The following is a 24399-nucleotide window of genomic DNA, read 5'->3' as shown; positions in this document are numbered from 1 at the left end:
ACCCGAGCCCCTGTTCCTGCCTTGGAACTGGAACTATCATTCCCAGGGAGGAAAGATATTGTATACATTTCAAGTACGCCTCCACCTTTATCTGGTCTGCAGATAATCTTGAGAGAAGGAATCTGCCTCTGGCAGAAAAAATATTGAATTCCAATTTGTAACCCTGGGATACTATGTCCACAGTCCAGTGATCTGGGACATCTCGTATCCAGGCTTAAGAGAACTGAGAAAGTCTCCCCCCCACCTGATCCGATCCTGGATTGAGGGCAAACCCTTCATGCTGATTTGGAATTAGCTGTTGGGTTCTTTGATTGTTTCCCCTTGTTCCAAGACTGATTGGGTTTCCAAGAAGACTTGGATTGCTCCTGCTTGGAAGAAGAAGGGAAAGGCTTTCCTCTGAAGTTACAAAAGGAAAGAAAATGACTCCTTTAGGCCTATTCTTCTTATCTTTAGGTAGAATAGACCATTTTCCCCCCATAATATCAGAGATAATTTCTTCCAAACTGGGTCCAAACAAGCTTGACTTTAGAGGAAACATCTGCAGACCAGGATTTCAACCATAACGCCCTGCGGGCTAGGACAACAAAACTAGAAGTTTTAGCTCCTAGTGTAACAACCTGTAAAATGGCATCTGCAATAAAGGAATTGGGCAACTTAAGAGCTTTAATCCTATCTTGAATTTCATATAAGGAAGTCTCTACTTGAAGAGAATCAGACAAGGCGTCAAAACCAATAAGATGCCGCACTAGTCACGGTGGCAATACACACCACAGGTTGTCATTGGAGACCTTGATGAACAAAAATCTTTTTCAAATAAGCCTCCAGCTTCTTGTCCATTGGATCCTTAAAAGAGCAGCTATCCTCAATAGGAATAATGGTTCTCTTAGCCAGAGTGGAAATGGTCCCTTCAACTTTGGGTACAGTATACCAAGGGTCTTTAATAGAATCCTCGACAGGAAATATTTTCTTAAAAATGGGAGACGTGGAAAAAGAAACCCCTGGTTTCTCCTATTCCTGTAAAATAATCTCCCTAGCACGGTCGGGCACAGGAAAAACCTCAGAAGTGGAAGATTCATCAAAGAAACTATTAAGTTTACTAGATTACTTAGTCGTGACAACGACAGGGGTATTGGAGTCATCTAAAGTAGCTAAAACCTCTTTTAACAATACATGAAGGTGTTCAAGCTAAAATCTGAAGGATACCACCTCCGTCTCAGAAGAAGGAATTATACTGATATTCCCAAAAGTAATTACTCAAGGCGTGGACTCCCCATATCTTAGGAAAGAAATGGTTTGGATACATTTCTGGCTAGAAACAGAATTCAGGGATATGATTTTTGTGTTAAATTGGTCACCTTTTAATGGCATTAATTTAAGCTCAACTGGAGACTTTGTGTAAGTATATTAGATTTGTATAGGTTGAACTCGATGGACTTCAGTCTTTTATTGGGTTTCAAAGAAGACTTGGATTGTTCCTGCTTGGAAGAAGAAGGGAAAGGCTTTCCTCTGAAGTTACGAAAGGAAAGAAAATTACTCTGACGTCCTTTATGCCTATTCTTCTTATCTTGAGGTAGAAAAAACCCTTTTCCACCCGTAATATCAGAGACAATTTCTTCCAAACCGGGTCCAAACAAGGTAAGGAATATTAGATTTGTATAGGTTGAACTCGATGGACTTCAGTCTTTTATTCAACCTCATCTAATATGTTACTATGTTCAATTGTTAAATAAAACAAAATCATGTAGATTTTTGATAAATAAATACCTCAACAACTTTGTGACAGGGGCAAATGTTCACAATCTGAAAAAAGTTCCCAAAGTAAACATTTTCAGGAAACAGGAAGTCACGTCATCGTCAATGGGATCATGTGACTTCAACACCGGAATCAGATCATGGGGACAGCCTACTATGCTAGGCACTTCCCCCAGTCCGATTATTTGTTTCCTAGAAGCAGGAGGTAGCAGGATACCAAAAAAACTAGAACGTTCTATGCTTTCCTAACTGTGTTAAAGCCCAGTGCTTTTAGGATGTCATGGAACATCCTAACAGTGTCTAGGGGTTAATGGGACATAAATGTAAATCGTATGCATACTATTGCAATGCAATTTTCAATATATAAATAAAAGCAGATTGAGCCTTTTTTAATGCAGAGACAGGCACCTAGTTAGTAATCTTAGGTCACACTTAGCAACTTTTAAATACATTTGTGCACAAAGAAAACACTATAAAGAAGCCAAAGTGTTTTACAATTAAAGCAAATATCTTGTTTTTATTTTATTAAATCTTATAGGATATGCTTAAACTAGTAAAGTAAAGCATTTATTATTGGCCAGACAGACAAGGTTCGCTACTGCGAACCTGCCTGCCTGGCCTCGCTTCAAGTGGCATCATACACTGCCCACATTTAACATTGCACAAACAGCTTCTAGTACAATGCCACCCCTTGCTCTCGTGTGGCCAACCGTGTACAAGCAGGAGCTGTCAATCAAACTGCTGCTACTTAAATGGCATTTCAGGAACATTATTGTGAGCCTGAAACACTGGGGCCCCCAAAGCTGGTTTCACAGATTGATAAATAGGGCCCAATGTATTAAAATAAGCAATCTGTATTTTAAAATATGTAGATCCCTATCAAAATCAATGCTTGATTAATTAGCTTCCCATTTGAAGAAAACTTTTTTTCTTTTCTCAGGATGTCTCTCAAGTTGTACCTTTCCCAGGATCTCTCTTCCTCAGTCTATTACATTCTCCACCAGTTTTAAAAGCTGCCCTTCCTCAAAATCTACCTCGCCAGAGACTTCCACCTAGCCTCACAGTTACATCTAAACAGAACAGCATTTTCAAACCTTGAAATTCAATACAATCTACAGACCAGACCTACAGTCAACAATCACTGCAAGCTACTCTCCTCCACCCTTTGTTTCCAGCTACAATATGGATTGTAAACAAGTCTAGTAAAAATAGATCTCTATCCCTTCATCTTAGTCTGCCTATACCTGACTCAGACATTATTATTATTATTATTACAAATTTATAAATCCAGTATAGTTGGTATACAGTAAAACATATATTTTCATAGCAGATAAGACTCTGAAGATTACACTTGCCTACCTATATTGCTATCTGAAAAAACAGCAATTATTTTCAGGGTAACATTATTCAGATTGAAGACATTCCTAAAATTCCTTTACAATATTTGACCTTAGCATCTATACTTAAAATCTTGCAGGGATAGCAAAACTTTTTGAAAGCATGTGCACTGACAAGTACTATTCTTCTAAAAATTTCTCATTGAAACTTTTTAAATTTAACATTAATGAGACATTTAAGTAATTTTTATTTTTAAACTTAGAGTATATATGAAAAATGTGAATTTAATTATTGATATACAATATGGATTCATAAGACAAATGTATTTTGCAACAAATAAAACCAAACACTATGGTGGCAGACCAGAGGCAAAGTGAAAGCAAATTTTCCACATTGGGAACTCATGCCATATGTTTGACACCACTGATCTATTTTTTATTTATTTTTTTTGGATAGAAGACTACCGACTTTAAATCATAACCACTTGTTTCATGCTCGACTTTTGATATCATATTAAATCTCTCCTGTCTATTCTCTAAGCTCTTCATTTAAGATTACATGTTGTGTAATCATACACAATATTCATCTATAAAGTGGCAAAATAACTTTTTTTTCTGCCTATACCTGTACAAACAATCATTTGTTTGCCTCTCCAGCTGTGCTACTGCATTTTTTACAAACCTTCTATTGTAATAAGTCTAATTACACTTTTATATTTGTACGTAAGTACTATTTAGTATATCATTAACCTTTGGGGTTTTGTGTCCTAAATGCATAATTTTGCAATTTAAGTTGTTAAACATTCCACTCACTTGCTTCGATTTATTAATATTATTACTCATTTAAACTACCCCTACTGGGATGTTAACAATGTTATATATGTCTGTATCATCTGCAACAATACAGAACCTTCCATTATATCTTGCTAACAATTTCACTGATAAATATATTAAACAAAACAGGCTCCATTAATGAACCCTGAGGTACAACATTAGTAGCTTGTCACTTTTTTGAATATTCCTTGTTATATAAAATATTTGAATGTCTATCCTTATTAAAACATTACACTCACTTTACTGTTCTTAAAGGGACAGTCTACACCAGAATTTTTATTGTTTTAAAAGATAATCCCTTTATTACCTATTCCCTAGTTTTGCAAAACCAACACTGTTATATTAATACACTTTTTACCTCTGTGATTGCCTTGTATCTAAGCCTCTACAGACTGCCCCTTATTTCAGTTCTTTTGACAGACTTGCATTTTAGCCAATCAGTGCTGACTCCTAGGTAACTCCATGTGCGTAAGCACAGTGTTATCTATGTGACACACATGAACTAACACCCTCTAATGGCAAAAAACTGTCAAAAGGAATTCAGATGAGGTGGCCTTCAAGATCTAAAAAAATAGCATATTAACCTCCTAGGATTAGCTTTCAAGTAAGAATACCAAGAGAACAAAGCAAAATTGGTGATAAAAGTAAATTGAAAATTTGTTTAAAATTGCATGCCCTTTCTGAATCATAAAAGTTTATTTTGGACTAGACTGTCCCTTTAAGTCTAATACAAGGCAGCGCAGAATACAAATTAATTTATTGGCTGTTAAGGTGTCAAATGCTTTATAAAACCTAGATAATAAACTGTATATTTTCTTCTACTCTGTGGTTGATTACTTTAGTTATACAGTCAAATAAATACATTTGATTAGTTGGAGATATGTCATCCTAAAGTTAAACCCCGCTATCTTGGATTTTGTATACATTTTGACATTATGTAAGTGCTTTAAAAATAATTTATCTTTCTACCAATGAAGTCACATTTACATATCAATAGTAACCAAAATATTCACTATAGCCCATTTTTAGCAAGTCTCATATCATCCAGACCAACTCCCATCTACCGTAACTGATTATCAGGGTTAGCTAATGGTGCAGCTAACACAAACCTTAGAACTGTCTTAAAAACCTTAGATCAATATTAATAGCATCCACAGACATATTTATTGTATTATTAATAATGCCAATAAAATGTCATCCTCTGCAAAAGGATATTAATCACTTACTCTAATAGAGTTCTCCTATCTCTTCCACATGTTTAAAAGAATATACATATTAATAATAAAGGCAGTCTGATGTTTCCTTAACTTTTCACACATATCTACCTTGATCTTACCATTCTTCTTTTGTTTTTTTATTTCGACTAATGTATCTAAAAAATGTTTTATCATCAGTTTTAGTTAATTAGTTACGATGTGGCGGGCCAGTGGTTTGGGGGTTAATATATTTAAATAGTGTTGGCGATGTCGGGGCGACAGTTTAGGGGTTAATAATTTTATTTAGTGTCGGTGATGTCGGGGGCGGTGGATTAGGGGTTAATAATTTTATTTACTGTCGGCGATGTCGGGGGCAGCGAATTAGGGGTGTTTAGACTTGGGGTTTATGTTAGGGTTTTAGGTTTAAATGTAACTTTCTTTTTCCCATAGACATCAATGGGGTTGCGTTACGGCGATCTCCATTCCGTGATCACGGGTGTTAGATGTTTTTCTAACACTCTTTTCCCATTGATGTCTATGGGGGAAAGTATGCACAAGCACATAAACTAAGCCCTTGGCTTTTGTGGGGTAGGGAGCTTAACGCACCATAACGCACAGCACAAGGAGGCTTTTCAGTTACTCTTAATGGCAGCACTATGGAAAGTCCAATAACGCAACTTTTTTGCATTATTTTCAAACCCTATTTGCGCAAAACTCGTAATCTAGGTGATAGTTAATTAAAAATGTCATAAAAACATCATTTATGTAAGAACTTACCTGATAAAATAATTTCTTTCATATTAGCATGAGCTAGTGATGTATGGGATATACAATCCTACCAGGAGGGGTCAAAGTTTCCCAAACCTCAAAATGCCTATAAATACACTCCTCACCACACCCACAATTCAGTTTAATGAATAGCCAAGAAGTGGGGTGATAAAGAAAGGAGTAATAAAGCATTAACAAAGGAATTTGGAAATAATTGTGCTTTATACTCTTGCCAATATGAAAAAAATGAATTTATCAGGTAATTTCTTACATAAATTATGTTTTCTTTCATGTAATTGAGCTAGTGACATATGGGATAGCAATATCCAAGATGTGGAACTCCACGCAAGAGTCACTAGAGAGGGAGGGATAAAAATAAAAACAGCCATTTTCCACTGAAAAAATTAATCCACAACCCAAAATATAAGTTTAATCTCATAAATGAAAGGAAAAAAATTAAATTAAAAGCAGAAGAATCAAACTGAAACAGCTGCCTAAAGAACTTTTATACCAAAAACTGCTTCCAAAGAAGCAAATACATCAAAATGGTAGAATTTAGTAAATGTATGCAAAGAAGACCAAGTAGCAGCTTTGCAAATCTGAACAACTGAAGCTTCATTCTTAAAAGCCCAGGACGTGGAAACTGATCTAGTAAAATGAGCTGTAATTCTCTGAGGCGGGGCTTGACCCGACTCCAAATAGGCTTGATGAATCAAAAAGCTTTAACCACGAAGCCAAAGAAACGGCAGAAGCCTTCTGACCTTTCCTAGAACCAGAAAAGATAACAAATAGACTATAAGTCTTCCTGAAATCTTAGTAGCTTCAACATAATATTTCAGAGTTCTCACCACATCCAAAGAATGTAAAGATCTGTCCAAAGAATTCTTAGGATTAGGACACAAGGAAGGAACAACAATTTCTCTATAAATGTTGTTAGAATTTACAACCTTAGGTAAGAATTTAAATGAAGTCCACAAAACTGCCTTATCCTGATGAAAAATCAGAAAAGAAGATTCACAAGAGAGAGCAGATAATTCAGAAAGTCTTCTAGCAGAAGAGATGTCCAAATGAAACAACACTTTCCAAGAAAGTAGTTTAATGTCCAAAGAATGCATAGGCTCAAACAGAGGAACCTGTAAATCCTTCAAAACCAAATTAAGACTCCAAGGAGGAAAGATTGATTTAATGACAGGCTTGATTCGAACCAAAGCCTGCACAAAACAATGAATATCAGGAAGTTTAGCAATCTTTCTGTGAAATAAAACAGAAAGAGCAGAGATTTGTCCTTTCAATGAACTTGCAGACAAACCTTTATCCAAACCATCCTGAAGAAACTGTAAAATTCAAGGAATTGTAAAAGAATGCCAAGAGAATTTATGAGAAGACCACCATGAATTGTAAGTCTTCCAAACTTAATAATAAATCTTTCTAGAAACAGATTTATGAGTCTGCAACATAATATTATTCACAGAGTCAGAAAAACATCTATGACTAAGCACTAAGCATTCAATTTCCATACCTTCAAATTTAATGATTTGAGATCCTGATGGAAAAATGGACCTTGAGATAGAAGGTCTGACCTTAATGGAAGTGGCCAAGGTTGGCAACTGGACATCCGAACAAGATCCACATACCAAAACCTGTGAGGCCATGTTGGAGCCACCAGCACAAATGATTGCTCCATGATGATTTTGGAGATCACTTTTGGAAGAAGAACTAGAGGTGGGAAAATATAAGCTGGTTGATAACACCAAGGAAGTGTCAACGCATCCACTGTTTCCGCCTGAAAATGTCTGGACCTGGACAGGTACCTGGGAAGTTCCTTGTTTAGATGAGATGCCATCAGATATATTTCTGGAAGCCCCCACATCTGAACAACTTGAGAAAACACATCTGGGTGGAGAAACCATTCTCCTGGATGTAAAGTCCGACGACTGAGGTAATTGCTTCCCAATTGTCTATACCTGGGATATGAACCACAGAAATTAGACAGGAGCTGGATTCCGCCCAAACAAGTATCCAAGATACTTCTTTCATAGCTTGAGAACTGTAAGTCCCACCCTGATGATTGACATATGCCACAATTGTGATATTGTCTGTCTGAAAGCAAAAGAACGGTTTTCTCTTCAACAGAGGCCAAAACTGAAGAGCCCTGAGAATCACATGGAGTTCAAAAATATTTATTGGTAATCGTGCCTCTTGAGATTTCCAAACCCCTTGTGCTGTCAGAGATCCCCAAACAGCTCCCCAACCTGAAAGACTTGCATCTGTTGTGATCACAGTCCAAGTTGTACAAACGAAAGAGGCCCCTAGAATTACACGATGATGATCTAACCACCAAGTCAGAGAAAGTCGAACATTGGGATTTAAGGATATTAGTTGTAATATCCTTGTATAATCCCAGCACCATTGGTTCAGCATACAAAAATGGAGAGGTCTCATATGAAAACAAGCAAAGGGAATCACGTCCGATGCTGCAGTCATGAGACCTAAAACTTCCATGCACATAGCTACTGAAGGACATGACTGAGACTGAAGGTTCTGACAGGCTGCAACCAAGTCTCTTGTCTGTTAGAAACAGTCATGGACACTGAATCTATCTGGAAACCTAAATAGTTTACCTTTGTCTGAGGAATCAAAGAACTTTTTGGTAAATTGATCCTCCAACCAGGTCTTCAAAGAAACAACACTAGTTGATTTGTGTGAGATTCTGCAGAACGTAAAGACTGAGCAAGTACCAAGATATCGTCCAAATAAGGAAACACCGCAATACCCCGCTCTCTGATTACAGATAGTAGGACCTTTGAAAAGATTCTTGGAACTGTCTCTAGGCCAAAAGGATGAGCAACAAATTGGTAATGCTTGTCTAGAAAAGAGAATCTCAGGAACTGATAGTGATCTGGATGAATCGGAATATGAAAATATGCATCCTGTAAGTCTATTGTGGACATATAATGCCCTTGCTGAACAAAAGGCAGACTAGTCCTTATAGCCACCATTTTGAAAGTTGGTACTCTTTACATATCGATTCAAAATTTTTAGATCCAAAACTGGTCTGAATGAATTTTCTTTCTTTGAGACAATGAATAGATTTGAATAAAACCCCAAACCCTGTTCCTAAAACGGAACTGGCATGATTACCCCTAAAATCTCCAGGTCTGAAACACACTTCAGGAAAGCCTGAGCCTTTACTGGGTTTGCTGGAATGCGTGAGAGAAGAAAATCTTCTCACAGGCGGTCTTACTCTGAATCCTATTCGGTACCCCTGAGAGACAATACCCTTAATCCAATAATTTTGGACTGAATTGATCCAAACATCTTTGAAAAATCTTAATCTGCCCCCTACCAGCTGAGCTGGAATAAGGGCTGCACCTTCATGCAGACTTGGAGGCTGGCATTGATCTCTTAAATGGCTTGGATTTATTCCATTTTGAAGAAGGCTTCCAAATGGAAACAGATTCCTTGGGGGAAGAAATAGATTTCTGTTCCTTATTTTGTCGAAAGGAACGAAAACAGTTAGAAGCTTTAGATTTACCCTTAGGTCTTTTATCCTGAGGCAAAAAAACTCCCTTCCCCCCAGTGACAGTTGAAATTATTGAATCCAACTTAGAACCAAATAATTTATTACCTTGGAAAGAAAGAGATAGCAATCTGGACTTAGAAGTCATATCAGCATTCCAAGATTTAAGCCACAAAGCTCTTCTAGCTAAAATAGCTAAAGACATTGATTTAACATCAATTTTGATGATATAAAAAATAGCATCACAAATGAAATTATTAGCATGTTGAATCAAGTTAACCATGCTAGACAAATCATGATCTGATACTTGTTGCGCTAAAGTTTCCAACCAACATGTTGAAGCAGCTGCAGCATCAGCCAAAGAAATTGCAGACCTAAAAAGATGGCCTGAATAAAAATAAGCTTTCCTTAGATAAGATTCAAGTTTCTTATCTAAAGGATCTTTAAACGAAGTACTATCTTCCGTAGGAATAGTAGTATGTTAGCAAGAGTAGAGATAGCCCCATCAACTTTGGGGATCTTTTCCCAAAACTCCAATCTAAATGCTGGCAAAGGATACAGTTTTTTAAACCTTGAAGAAGGAATAAAAGAAGTACCAGGCCTATTCCATTTCTTAGAAATCATATCAGAAATAGCATCAGGAACTGGAAAAACCTCTGGAATAACCACAGGAGGTTTATAAACAGAATTTAAACGTTTATTCGTTTTAATATCAAGAGGACTAGTCTCCCCAATATCCAATATGATCAACACTTCTTAAAAAAAGAACAATTGTACTCTATTTTAAATAAATAAGTAGATTTGTCAGTGTCAATATCTGAGAAAGAATCCTCTGAATCAGATAGATCCTCATCAGAGGAGGATAATTCAGTATGGTGTCAGTCATTTAAAATTTCATTAACTTTATAAGAAGTTTTAAAAGACCTTTACATTTATTAGAAGGCGGGATGGCAGACAAAGCCTTCTGAATAGAATCAGCAATACATTCTTATAAATTCACAGGTACAGTATATCTTGTATATTAGATGTTAAAAGAACAGCAACAGGCAATGTACTATTACTGATGGACATATTCTCTGCATGTAAAAGTTTATCATGACAACTTATTACAAACCACAGCTGTAGATATAATATTCACAAGATTACAACAAATGTACTTAGCTTTGGTAGAACTGTTATCAGTCAGCAGGGTTCCAACAGTGATTTCTAAGACAAGATCAGATTGAGACATCTTGCAAATGTAAGAGAAAAAAACAACATATAAAGCAAAATGATCAATTTCCTTATATGGTAGTTTCAGGAATGGGAAAAAACAGCATAGCCCTCTGATAGATAAAAAAGGCAAGAGGCATATAGGAATGGGGTTTAAAATAATGAAAATATTTGGCGCCAAGTATGACGCACAAACAAACAGGGAAATTTTTTTTGCGCTAACAACATCCCGAAATGACACACTTGCGTCATTGAAGACGCAACCTTGTGAAAGGACTCGGCGTCGACAAAGACGCCCGGAAATGATGAATTTGCGTCATTGAAAGTAACTTCGCGCCAAAAAAATCTCACGCCAAAAATGACGCAATATAGTTTGGCATTTCGCACCCTTGCAAGCCTAATTCTGCCCGCAAAATATAAACAGTCAATTGAAAAAAAAATATACCCCAGGTAAGAAATATATTTTCCTAAAAAATGCATTTCCCAGATATGAAACTGACAGTCTGCAAAAGGAAATATACTGAAACCTGAATCATGGCAAATATAAGTACAATACATATATTTATATTTATAAATACATAAAGTGCCAAACCATAGCTAAGAGTGTCTTAAGTAATGAAAACATACTTACCAAAAGACACCATCCATATATAGCAGATAGCCAAACCAGTACTGAAATGGTTATCAGTAGAGGTAATGGAATATGAGAGTATATTGTCGATCTGAAAAGGGAGGTAGGAGATGAATCTCTACGACCGATAACAGAGAACCTATGAAATAGATATCCTGTGAGGAAAACCATTGCATTCAATAGGTGATACTCCCTTCACATTCCTCTGACATTCACTGTACTCTGAGAGGAATCGGGCTTCAAAATGCTGAAAAGCGCATATCAACGTAGAAATCTTAGCACAAACTTACTTCACCACCTCCATAGGAGGCAAAGTTTGTAAAACTAAATTGTGGGTGTGGAGAGGGGTGTATTTATAGGCATTTTGAGGTTTGGGAAACTTTGCCCCTCCTGGTAGGATTGTATATTCCATACGTCACTAGCTCATGGACTCTTGCTAATTACATGAAAGAAACATTGATTTACAATTGTACAAAATATGTAATTCTTGTAGGTTTTTACATGTAGGAAACATTTATTTACTTTATTTATTTCCTTTATTGCACATACAGAACATTGTATTATCCTCCTTCATACAATGACTGGTGTACTTATGAGGTAACTCTGAGTAAGTGTGCAAGCCTGTTTATTTCCAAATGTTAAAAAGTGTAGATAATATCTTATGCATATGAATATAGTTAATGTTTTATTCTTAAAGAAGATTTGCTTCTGCTAATATGGTCCACAACAAATTGAATTTATTTATTGATTTATTTTGATTTATATGTTGCCTGGAACAACTTTGAGAAAAGCAACTTTTTTGGACCATTTATCATAAACCTACAGCTACCAAAAGACTCAATATAGGATGAAGACCAGTACTAATCCAGTGTAATTCCTGTCTGATCAAGGTATGGATAGAACAGCCATGTATAGACAGAACATGACTGTATTGGCGCACCAAGAGTTACATTGAAATTTGGAACAGAACCAAAAAGTAGAGGAAAAGGAGACGTGAAATCACAGCCTTGGAGGATTACTGTAAAGGGAGCACAATTCATCACTCCTGCTCGTTATTTACATTTGCTAGAAGTAAGCTTTTTGCACAATCACAGGAACAAACAACCAGCTCAATACCATTATTAGCCTGTTCTATAGCGATTTACCACCTGGGTGCAGCTTCTGATAGGCGGGATCAGACTGATATACTACAGGAAAGTTCTTCTCTGTGAAAAGCATTACTGGACTAAAAGAAGTTGCATCCAGGTGGTAAATCCCCATAGAACAGGCTAACAATTTTATTGATCTGGTTGTTCGTTCCTGTGAGTGCACTTCTCTCTGTGTGTCTGTATATATACAGTATATATATATATATATATATATATATATATATATATATAATAATAATGTTTTTGCTTTTTTGTAAAATACATAGTTATACCAAATATATATATATATATATAACTATATATAGGTATAGATATAAATATATATGTAGATATAATTAGGAATATCTATTTAAAAATACTTAGAACATATTCCCCTATGCAAAGAACATTTGAATGTAAAATATTTACAGTAATTACACAGTTAGACACTTTATTAAATATGATATTGCATAGATATGATTTTTCATGTTTTCAGCTCCAATGCACTTGTACATCTATATATGTATACATATGTATTTATGTCTTTGTATGTGTATATATGTCTATACACACATACATATAAATTTTTAGACATATACTTTTTTTTTCTTACACATGAGCCCTTATAACTTTTTTATGCAATTTAAAAAAAAAAAAAAAAAAAATTATTAGACAGTTTTATAAGTGTAACTGTACTTTTAAATGTATTTTTGATGCGTTTTGTGCAACTTTTTGGACTCACGTAACAGTTAACCAGAGTTCTGAAGTTGCGCTATCCTGACGCTCGTTAAATACAACTGCGCTCAAACTAATACATTCACTATAAACACCTTATCGCTCACACAAAACAGTTAACTAGCCACTTGTAATCTAGCCCTTAGTACTCCTCAGTTCTATTTTTTTTTTTTTAGCTGAGACTTTGCTGAGGGCATTGAACAATTTGATTTGATGGGTTTAGAGACACTGCTTATAGATGCACTATAACTCCTGCTCCCATCGTAAATACCTGGATGCAGGTGCAGTTTTGGGAAAAATGATAAAAAAGGAATGTATTGATAATATGTAGAATTAAAAAAAATACAAAGTCATTTGTTCAAATCTATTTATCATTCTAAAGGTGTTATCTGAATTATCTTGCTTTTAATTTTAAAAACAATTCTAAAGATGAATAATCATTTAAAGTTTCACTGTAGTACAGACCTGCCGGCTTCAAATGTGAACCAAGCTGGATCCCTGCCATATCTCCGAAGTGAGCTTAGTGGCCAAGAAACCAATTTCAATCTAGGGTTGTGAACGTCCCATAGACAGATATTCTCAAATGTTATCTGCAACGTGCATTCCCCATGGACATCTAAATTAGGGGATGGCATCAAATATACATTGAATCTTTCTGTGAGAAAAAGATAGTGTTAGTCTTAAAATCTTTATAAAATATAGAATTAATAAAATCACAGTAAAACTGTACAAGAATTTTAAATTAAACTGACAACAACTTTCCAAAATTTTTTTTATTTACATAGCATAGTTTAAATATGATTTTATAGTAATCTTATGTATAGTAGTCTTAAAGGGACACTGAACCCAATTTTTTTCTTTCATGATTCAGATAGAGAATGCAGTTTTAAGCAAATTTCTAATTTACTCCTATTATCAAATTGTCTTCATTCTCTTGCTATCTTAATTTGAAAAGCAAGAATATAAGTTTAGAAGCCAGCCCATTTTAGGTTCAGAACCTGGGTTGTGCTTGCTGATTGAAAGTTGCATAAAATTGCATGCTCTATCTTTGTCATGAAAGAAAAAAATTGGGTTTAGTATACCTTTAAGTTTAGGACACTTATTAAAAACTTATTGGATTCCATGCATATATTTTTTACCGTCTCTAATGAATTTCTGCATGGTTTATAGGTTGACTATGATATTCTACCCATGACAGATCCTTGTCTAAATATTTTACAAAGCTACCCAATAGAAACCTAGACAAATAAACAATACAAATAATATGTCCAAAGATTTCAAGAAAAAAAGTAACATTACTTATATTTAACTAATAGCAGATTCTCACAACTATAACAATTTACATGTGTCAACATAGGTAAAAATCCTAAAATCAAAGCTGTGAGAAAATAAAGAAGTCCAACAATTCTTGTTCATCTGGTTCTCTGTCCCAATTTTGAAAACATTACAAATTAATTTTTAGGTACTCAAAATTGTACAGTCAAATACTACACTATACACAAAAGATGTCTAAAGGGGAAATATTATATTCAAATCTTCCTTCTCAAGTTTGGGGTGTTTGAACTCTGCTACCTTTGGTGGAGAGGTGGGTCGGATAAACACTACTTCTTAACTTGCAGCAAGCAGGCTCTCATGAGCCTGCCCACAAGAGCTCCACAGCAGCTTCTGCTGCTTGTTAAATAGAGTCATATATTTGAAGGCATTGGTCATTGTTATTGTGAAATGTAGAGAACATCCAAAGCCAGATACAACACTCTTGGTGTAATATTTTCCTTTCATATATATTGATAAATCTGACAGATCTTATAGCACTTTCAAAGCATGCTTTAATGCATCTGGGCCAGTATCTCTTAATTACTCCAATCTGACTTTCACAGTCATATAAATTAATTAATTAAATGTATTTGAAATTATATTTGATAGCTCATACAATGTTTTATACAACACCTTTTCTTGACTGACGCACGAGGAAACAGGGGTGACTGCCTCCCTCCACCATAAACTCGCAGAATCCTGAGCACCATAAATGAGATCACTTAATATTTAATGAAACATCTTTTACAATACAGTAACATAAAAATAAAGCAAAATTTCAGGATACATTTGTTACAACTATATCACCTGTGCTTAACACACTAATATAAGTGTTTCTAACATTACACAAAATCCATTTCCAGGCTCCATCCACTTAGCAGATGACCTATCCCTAAAGAAATGTTCATATAATCAGTCAGACTAGAGATCACTTCCTCTATCAATCTATTTTAAAAGAGAACAAGGAATTGATATATATTAGGAAAGAAAAAGCATAAAGGATAGGAAAATCAACAACTATAAATATTTAGTATTGTGAAATACAGTAGACGGGATCCTGTAATTATTTTTTGTAGTAATCAAGGAAAAATGGGCTTTTAAAGATTTATATCTACAAATAATTAGCCTGATAGTCTATTAAAAGATATTAGACATTGATAAATCTATCAAGAGTCAATTAACCAAATTTAGTTTTGGCCTCCAAATACTATATTGTGTTTACTACTTCATTAAATAATACTTTATGAAAATCTCCTACTTTTGGCCATGATGTTACACTGATAGCCATTCTCTTTAATGCTAATGTAAACATAACTTTTAGTAAGAACAAGAATTCCAATAAAATGTGTGGAAACTTCTGTTACTAACTCTAGTTGCTAATGTTATAACTTTAAGATCTACACTTTTGTTTGTTTGTCATTTAATCCACATTCTAAATCACATGAAATAAAAACATACCATAATTTAGAATTTAGTTAGTATTTATTAAGTATTAATAATAATTTATAATTATTATTGAAATAATTGCATAAGTGATTGCATTTTATGCAAGCATGAATGCTTACCATTCTGTTCTCTCTCTACTCCAGTGGCCAACAGGTCTGGTTCCCCAAGGCTGATGTCATTAATCCGTGTTCCAAGACATTCCATGTGCAGCACCTTACACCATTCATCAGCCTCAAGCTCTGTACAAACATACAGAAAACCCTAATGCATTTACATTCTTATCATAACTTTCAAATAAAGGACATGAAACTTTTATAATTCAGACAGAGCATACAAGTTTACACAACTTTTCAATTTATATTATCAAATTTGCTTTGTTCTCTTTGTATCCTTTGTTGAAGAAGCAGCAATTCAATACTGGGAGCTAGATGAACACATCTGGTAACCCAATCAAAGGAGGCATTTGTGTACAACCCCCAATTAGCATCTAGCTCCCACTTATATTGCTATATTTGAACTACAATCAAATTTGACAAATACTAAAAATCAGTTGACAGAAATTGCTTAAAATTTGGAATACTTTCTTGGACATCATATCACTACAAACTAAGAGGTTTAGAATAATCGTGATCTTTTCTTCAGTAAATAATGATTATTGAACTTCAGACTGTATTGTAAGTGTTGAATTATAGTAAAGGGTGGGGGGAGGGCTAGAGTGTTAATTGACAGGAGACCAATATATTATTACAAGTAAGATAAATCTTAATATATTAGAATTGGTTACCTGCCACAGATATAGAGCAGAGAACAGAACACAACTAACAAAGTAATTGTAATATATTATACAATTGTATATAGTAAGCTCTTATCTGTGAATCCATTTATAACTCTGCCCTAGAGGTCATAGTCAACATTTAAATTATAAATATAATTCATTCTTAAACCTTTATTGAAAAACGTAAGAAACAAACTGCACACATGCAATAGCTTAAGCTAATATTAAAAACACTAAAATATGTTGAAAGGTCAAATTCCCATATAATTCTTCAAACTCAGATTGGAAATTTTAAATTGTAACAGTCAGTAGTAACAAAAAGATTATAAATAAAGCCCTTAAATTCCGAGGGCTGTAATTAAATTATCCTTATTATTTAATATACTGCTGGCTTATATCTAAAGTGAGTTTACCAATAAATTGTTATTTACAACATAATTTAGCAAATTAAAACAGAGGAGAGCCAAAGCTTCTCCAAGAGGACCCCTGACGCACGTTTCACAAAAAACACTTCCTTAAAGGGGGTGCGGGCCGCCGCTATTGCAGGATATTTATGAATCAGTTAGACCCTCCTCGCAATATGATTGGATTCTAACATAACTAAGGATTGGTTACCAAGCATGTCATTAGAATGGCTTAACAAATAGGATTGTGTTTCCTATAATTCCTGACAAACCGTCATAGTGAGCGTCATGAGAGGGCGTACACCTGTCAAATGACGTATGATGGGTTCTTTCTACTAGACCATTCTATTTACTTTGTGTCAGGCGGAATATACCAGTTACTAGGTGGATATGAAATCGGAAAACCCACTAGTAAAATCCTAGCTCTGCATATAAGCTGTCGGTCACATCTGAATTCCTTCTATATTAGCCCAAGAGTCATTAGATCAAGATCGACTACAGAGCTGTTATTATCTACATGTCATAGCCTTCAATAAATATAACCACGACTGTGATAAAGGAAAGAGGGTATATTCATAAATATACACTAAAGTAAAGCAAAGGTCGCAATTGAAATAGGTTTACATTGTTTCAAACATATTAATCAATTATAGCCCACCGATATAATACATTGTTAACACTGTTAGATCAACATCTGAGTAGTCAGTACACATATGGAGTCCTATCAATATCATGAATAGGTGCCACCATCAAACCGCTCTATCTGTGCATTCACCATTTCAAGCGTAGAGAATGGACTAACAATAGGCTGAGTATCACTGTACATGAATAATATCAATTATAGGTCTCAGTAACTGCATTTGACACAATGTACTGTGAATTTGTTCATTGGTCTCATCGATCATGAATGAGCAGGCTTGTATGTGTCTCAATATCGCCATTCGACATTATAAGTTTATGTCAATATTTACCCACTATATTCATGCACTCCTCATTTAAAATAAACCAGTCAGCTATATAACACTGAGCCCCATCAGGCATTATTGATAAATATGTATTATTGATAAATATGTATGCCTGGTACGATTATATATATAATCGTACCAGGCATACAGTAGTCAGGGTCTACATGTCAATAGTAATCTCAATACCGTGATATAGATATAGATATAAAGCGAAGTGACATGTGCCAAATAGTCCTTATAATTAAAATATGCTTTATTGAGAGAGTGCTAGGAGAGGTCTGACTGTTAATGTATGGGTCGTAATATCATAAGGACCGCTCCATCTTTGCACTCCCAATTACGAGTATGAAGAATGTACTAATAAAAGGCTGAGTGTTACTATGTATAACTGAGTATCAATTATAGACCAGCGTTATTATCTATAAATGTGCTTGACTTAATGTACTTTAGATTTGTTCATCGGTCTAAATAACTAAACAAGAGGGTGATACCAATATCATTTCATCTCACTATATTCATGCACTCCTCATTTACGGTAAATTAGCTATATAACACTGAACCCTGCGTATACATAAAAATTGGCATACAGTGGTTAGATTCTATGTGTCAATGCTGGTTTCAGTACCAAGATACAGTTGCTCCATTGCCCACTGTTCAATCCGAAGATAAGTCACATGTACCAAATAATTCCTATGATTAATGTAAGATTTATTAAGAAAATGCTAGAAGGGTCTTACTGTAGAACTTATCTAGATCATAATACCATGTCTTGGAGGTTCCATATTTGATATCCTACAATGGTACAAATGAAGGCTTACACTGATGCATATGTGCTTTTGATTTAGTATGTGCAATAGTAATGATACATGCATTATAGGCTATAGTAAAGGAATCCTGTCCAAAGATGGAACATGTGTACCAATGATCTTATATCTGTGATTTTTCACCAGAGATATTGACGAAGCTGAGGATAATAATTATTATAGATATTCACTCCTAAGCTTCAGTCATAGGATGATTAAGGGAGGGATATACAAAGGTTAGAATATAAATTCAGACCATTTTGTGGTAAATATATTACATTGTATATTATTTAAGAATAGGTATAAACCAGTGATACTTCTAATCAAGCCGTGAGACTGTTATCTAAGACATAAATAAGTGAAAGTGAAGATCAAATACAAATGTGGAGTTACTAAAGAAGACGAAAAGAGCACAACAAAAATGTGGGTAGCTAAAAGTGACTACTTGATGAAATATATGAAAGTAATATAAAATAATGTATGATCCCATATTGAAATAAATACTGTTTCAGAGGGAATAATAATAAATAAAAATGAGTGATGCAAATGTGAGTGTAATCGATATTAGCTTAAGCTATTGTATGTGTGCAGTTTGTTTGCATTGTTGTGTGCCCCACAAGCTGGACACCAGATTAAGCATGCAATGATTGGAGGAAGCCAGATTCGTCATTGATATCCTAAATATAGTATGAGATGCGGGCAGAGGAACAGCGGTATGTTTAACAAAACGCAGCAGTAAATATTTTAAAAATGTTAATTAATTAAAGTTCCCCTGTTTTAAAGATTACTTTTATACAGGGAGTGCAGAATTATTAGGCAAATGAGTATTTTGACCACATCATCCTCTTTATGCATGTTGTCTTACTCCAAGCTGTATAGGCTCGAAAGCCTACTACCAATTAAGCATATTAGGTGATGTGCATCTCTGTAATGAGAAGGGTGTGGTCTAATGACATCAACACCCTATATCAGGTGTGCATAATTATTAGGCAACTTCCTTTCCTTTGGCAAAATGGGTCAAAAGAAGGACTTGACAGGCTCAGAAAAGTCAAAAATAGTGAGATATCTTGCAGAGGGATGCAGCACTCTTAAAATTGCAAAGCTTCTGAAGCGTGATCATCGAACAATCAAGCGTTTCATTCAAAATAGTCAACAGGGTCGCAAGAAGCGTGTGGAAAAACCAAGGCGCAAAATAACTGCCCATGAACTGAGAAAAGTCAAGCGTGCAGCTGCCAAGATGCCACTTGCCACCAGTTTGGCCATATTTCAGAGCTGCAACATCACTGGAGTGCCCAAAAGCACAAGGTGTGCAATACTCAGAGACATGGCCAAGGTAAGAAAGGCTGAAAGACGACCACCACTGAACAAGACACACAAGCTGAAACGTCAAGACTGGGCCAAGAAATATCTCAAGACTGATTTTTCTAAGGTTTTATGGACTGATGAAATGAGAGTGAGTCTTGATGGGCCAGATGGATGGGCCCGTGGCTGGATTGGTAAAGGGCAAAGAGCTCCAGTCCGACTCAGACGCCAGCAAGGTGGAGGTGGAGTACTAATTTCGGCTGGTATCTTCAAAGATGAGCTTGTGGGGCCTTTTAGGGTTGAGGATGGAGTCAAGCTCAACTCCCAGTCCTACTGCCAGTTTCTGGAAGACACCTTCTTCAAGCAGTGGTACAGGAAGAAGTCTGCATCCTTCAAGAAAAACATGATTTTCATGCAGGACAATGCTCCATCACACGCGTCCAAGTACTCCACAGCGTGGCTGGCAAGAAAGGGTATAAAAGAAGAAAATCTAATGACATGGCCTCCTTGTTCACCTGATCTGAACCCCATTGAGAACCTGTGGTCCATCATCAAATGTGAGATTTACAAGGAGGGAAAACAGTACACCTCTCTGAACAGTGTCTGGGAGGCTGTGGTTGCTGCTGCACGCAATGTTGATGGTGAACAGATCAAAACACTGACAGAATCCATGGATGGCAGGCTTTTGAGTGTCCTTGCAAAGAAAGGTGGCTATATTGGTCACTGATTTGTTTTTGTTTTGTTTTTGAATGTCAGAAATGTATATTTGTGAATGTTGAGATGTTATATTGGTTTCACTGGTAAAAATAAATAATTGAAATGGGTATATATTTGTTTTTTGTTAAGTTGCCTAATAATTATGCACAGTAATAGTCACCTGCACACACAGATATCCCCCTAAAATAGCTAAAACTAAAAACAAACTAAAAACTACTTCCAAAACTATTCAGCTTTGATATTAATGAGTTTTTTGGGTTCATTGAGAACATGGTTGTTGTTCAATAATAAAATTAATCCTCAAAAATACAACTTGCCTAATAATTCTGCACTCCCTGTATACTCAGCATTTTCACCTAAAAGATACAAATGTCAATAAGGCACCTATCTTCTAGTCCTTGGTGGTGTACCTGACTGGTCTTTTGGAGAGAAGGCCCTGGGGAATCCACAGCTTCCATCTTACATGTGTTTTTTTATTTTTTTTTGTCATTTCATTTTGACTTTGAACATGGACTTTTAGTTGCAAATTGACTTTTTTTATTATATGCTGAATCTTAACATCTAATATTGACAAAATCCCAATTTAGTATATATATCGTTATCCAACACTTTGGCATCTACTTATCAAGCCGTCACCCGCAAATACACTGGAATTCCACAGCGTATTTGTAGAGAGCCTGATTCCCCTTAGTTATCAAACCCTACAGACCGGTAAAAGTAGAATTTTGTGACCTAACATACGATCCGCCGGTCTCAGTCTGAAACAGATCGATGCTTACGTCATTACAGATGTTCTGAATGCAAATTCGGCACTATCTGACTACTTTTGCTAGTTAACAAAATTCTACCAGGTACGCTCGCCACTATTCCGGCCCAGCGTACCTGGTTTTCAATTCGCCGCCCTGGAGGAATCAATGGGAGTCTGAAAGCAGTGAAAGCTCATGTTCACTGCTGCCCGATATCCCATTGATTCCTTTGGTAATGTTTACACCTAACACCCTAACATGTACCCCGAGTCTAAACACCCCTAATCTGCCGCCCCCTACACCGCCACCACCTACATTATACTTATTAAACCCTTATCTGCCGCCCCTTCATCGCCACCACCTACCTACATTTCTTAACCCCTAATCTGCCGCCCCCAATGTCGCCGCCACTGAAAAAGGCCCATATACAGGGCCGAAACGCGTTGACATTTTATGGTGAGCCCCTTTTCAGTTGTTTATCTTTTACTTTTAGCTGTATTGCACTATGTATTTTTTTTTATTTACTGGTAAACAGAAAATGAATGTTTGAGGAAACCCCAGGATAATTTCCAGTTCTTCACCACATATCATTTGCATATATAACTTTTGGAATATCATATTTATTATTGAGGAACTAATCATTTTCATATATGATCTGACTTTTATTCCTACACCACTTGGATGATATCAGACCTTTGGATTATCCTCTCTCATCAGGTATGTGCTTAAGGATTCAATTTTAACCCGGCAACACATATTAGAACTGCATATTTCCCCCACCAAACTTTATATCTCTCTGGTATGGGCTTAAGGACTCAATTTTAACCCTGCAACACATATTAGAACTGTATATTTCCCCCACCAAACTTTATATCACTCTGGTATGTGCTTAAGGACTCAATTTTAACCCTGCAACACATATTAGAACTGCATATTTCCCCCACCAAACTTTATATATCTCTGGTATGTGCTTAAGGACTCAATTTTAACCCTGCAACACATATTAGAACTGCATATTTCCCCCACCAAACTTTATATCTCTCTGGTATGTGTTTAAGGACTCAATTTTAACCCTGCAACACATATTAGAACTGCATATTTCCCCCACCAAACTTTATATCTCTCTGGTATGTGCTTAAGGACTCCATTTTAACCCTGCAACACATATTAGAACTGCATATTTCCCCCACCAAACTTTATATCTCTCTGGTATGTCTGTATTACCTTAAAAAAAAGCTTTCTTTTCTGTATCTTCCATTTTGATAAGAAAGGTGCCATTTGCAATGTTTGTTTAGGCCTTGTTTGATCCTGCTCTAATTTATGACCTATGCTAATTAGGATCGTGTGACTGTTATTACCTTTAAATTGAATATCCCCAGCTTGTTAGATCATAGCAGCACTGTGTGCAGTTCCCTAAGTGTGCTAGTTCATAAGTGTAGAGAGAGTTATAACAAGGGAGTTAGACAAAGGAGTGGACAACAGAGATAAGTACTTTCAAATTCCAACAATTAAATGCAAACATGCTACACTTTCTGATGTCTGCTTTAACCTTTTCCTCCCTTCTCTTTAAAGTCACATCTCTTCCATTCACAAACAGCACTCAGAACATTCATATTTCTCCTTCCCTTCTACCTTCCCCCCTCTACAACACACATGAACTTTATTCCTATCTCACATCCCTCAGCCAGCCATGCTTTACTGATCCTAAACTTAAACACTCACATAAGACACATTCTCATCTTCTTTCACTCACCATCTTTCTTCTTCTTGCAGCTGGGGATGTCTCGCCTAACCCAGGTCCACCCTCTGCTTCCCTCAGATCACTACCCGAAATGACACCTCATACACCTTGCACACATAACCCTCTAAACCTCATTAACTGCACCTCTATTAGTACACCCCAATTCTCGTGTGCCCTTTGGAATGCACGCTCGGTATGCAATAAGCTTACATCTATTCACAACCTATTTATTTCAAGTTCACTTAACCTGTTAGCCCTCACTGAAACTTGGCTCTCCTCCTCTAACACAACTGCTGTAGCCTCTCTGTCTTATGGTGGCCTGTACTTCAGTCACACTCGCAGGCCTGGAGACAAACAAGGAGGAGGAGTAGGAATTTTCCTGTCTCCACACAGTACCTTTCACTGCATTCCTTCACCCCCCTCTCTTTCCTTCTCATCTTTTGAAGTTCACGCTATCCGCCTCTTCTCCCCTATAGCTCTTCGTGTTGCAGTTATCTATCGGCCCCCTGGCCCAGCATCACAATTTCTGGACCACTTTGAAGCCTGGCTTCCACATTTTCTCTCTTCTAATGTCCCTTCTCTCATCTTAGGGGACTTCAACATACCCCTTGATAAGCCTAACACGCCTGCTGCCTCTAAACTTCTATCCCTTACCACCTCTTTAGGCCTGTCCCAATGGACAACATCTCCAACACACTGTGAAGGCAACTCCATAGACCTGGTCTTCACAAATCTCTGTGCTGTTTCCAACTCCCTTAACTTCCCTTTTTCTCTCTCTGACCACCATCTACTAACTGTCTCTCTCACTCTACCTGCTACATCTTTGCAAGCCCCCAAAAAACTGCTACCTCACAGGAATAAAAAATGACTTGGATCTCACAGACTTTTCCACTCAACTGAGTCCTCTGCTCTCTGACATTTCATCCCTCTCTTGTCCAACCCTCATGACTCTACAGTATAATTCGGCACTAAAATCAACACTTGACAAAACTGCACCCTCCACTCTTCTACATACATCAATCACTCGACGGCAACCGTGGCACACTAAACAGACCAGATATCTTCAGCGATGCT

General features: G+C 36.2%; 1 protein-coding gene across 1 annotated transcript in view; it reads right to left on the bottom strand.

Moving 5' to 3' along the window:
• Positions 1 to 24399, bottom strand: part of DOK5 (docking protein 5) — a 484210-nt gene that overhangs the window by 55128 nt on the left and 404683 nt on the right. The window contains exons 4-5 of the mRNA XM_053694882.1: positions 15992 to 16111; positions 13578 to 13767 (exon numbers count right to left, since the gene is read on the bottom strand). Coding sequence (XP_053550857.1) covers positions 13578 to 13767; positions 15992 to 16111 — 310 coding nt within the window. The remainder of the gene's footprint in view (positions 1 to 13577; positions 13768 to 15991; positions 16112 to 24399) is intronic.

Source organism: Bombina bombina, chromosome 1, assembly GCF_027579735.1.
Source record: "Bombina bombina isolate aBomBom1 chromosome 1, aBomBom1.pri, whole genome shotgun sequence".
NCBI lineage: Eukaryota > Metazoa > Chordata > Amphibia > Anura > Bombinatoridae > Bombina > Bombina bombina.
The sequence above is the reverse complement of the archived record's forward strand: the minus strand, read 5'-3'. Positions and strand labels throughout refer to the sequence as shown.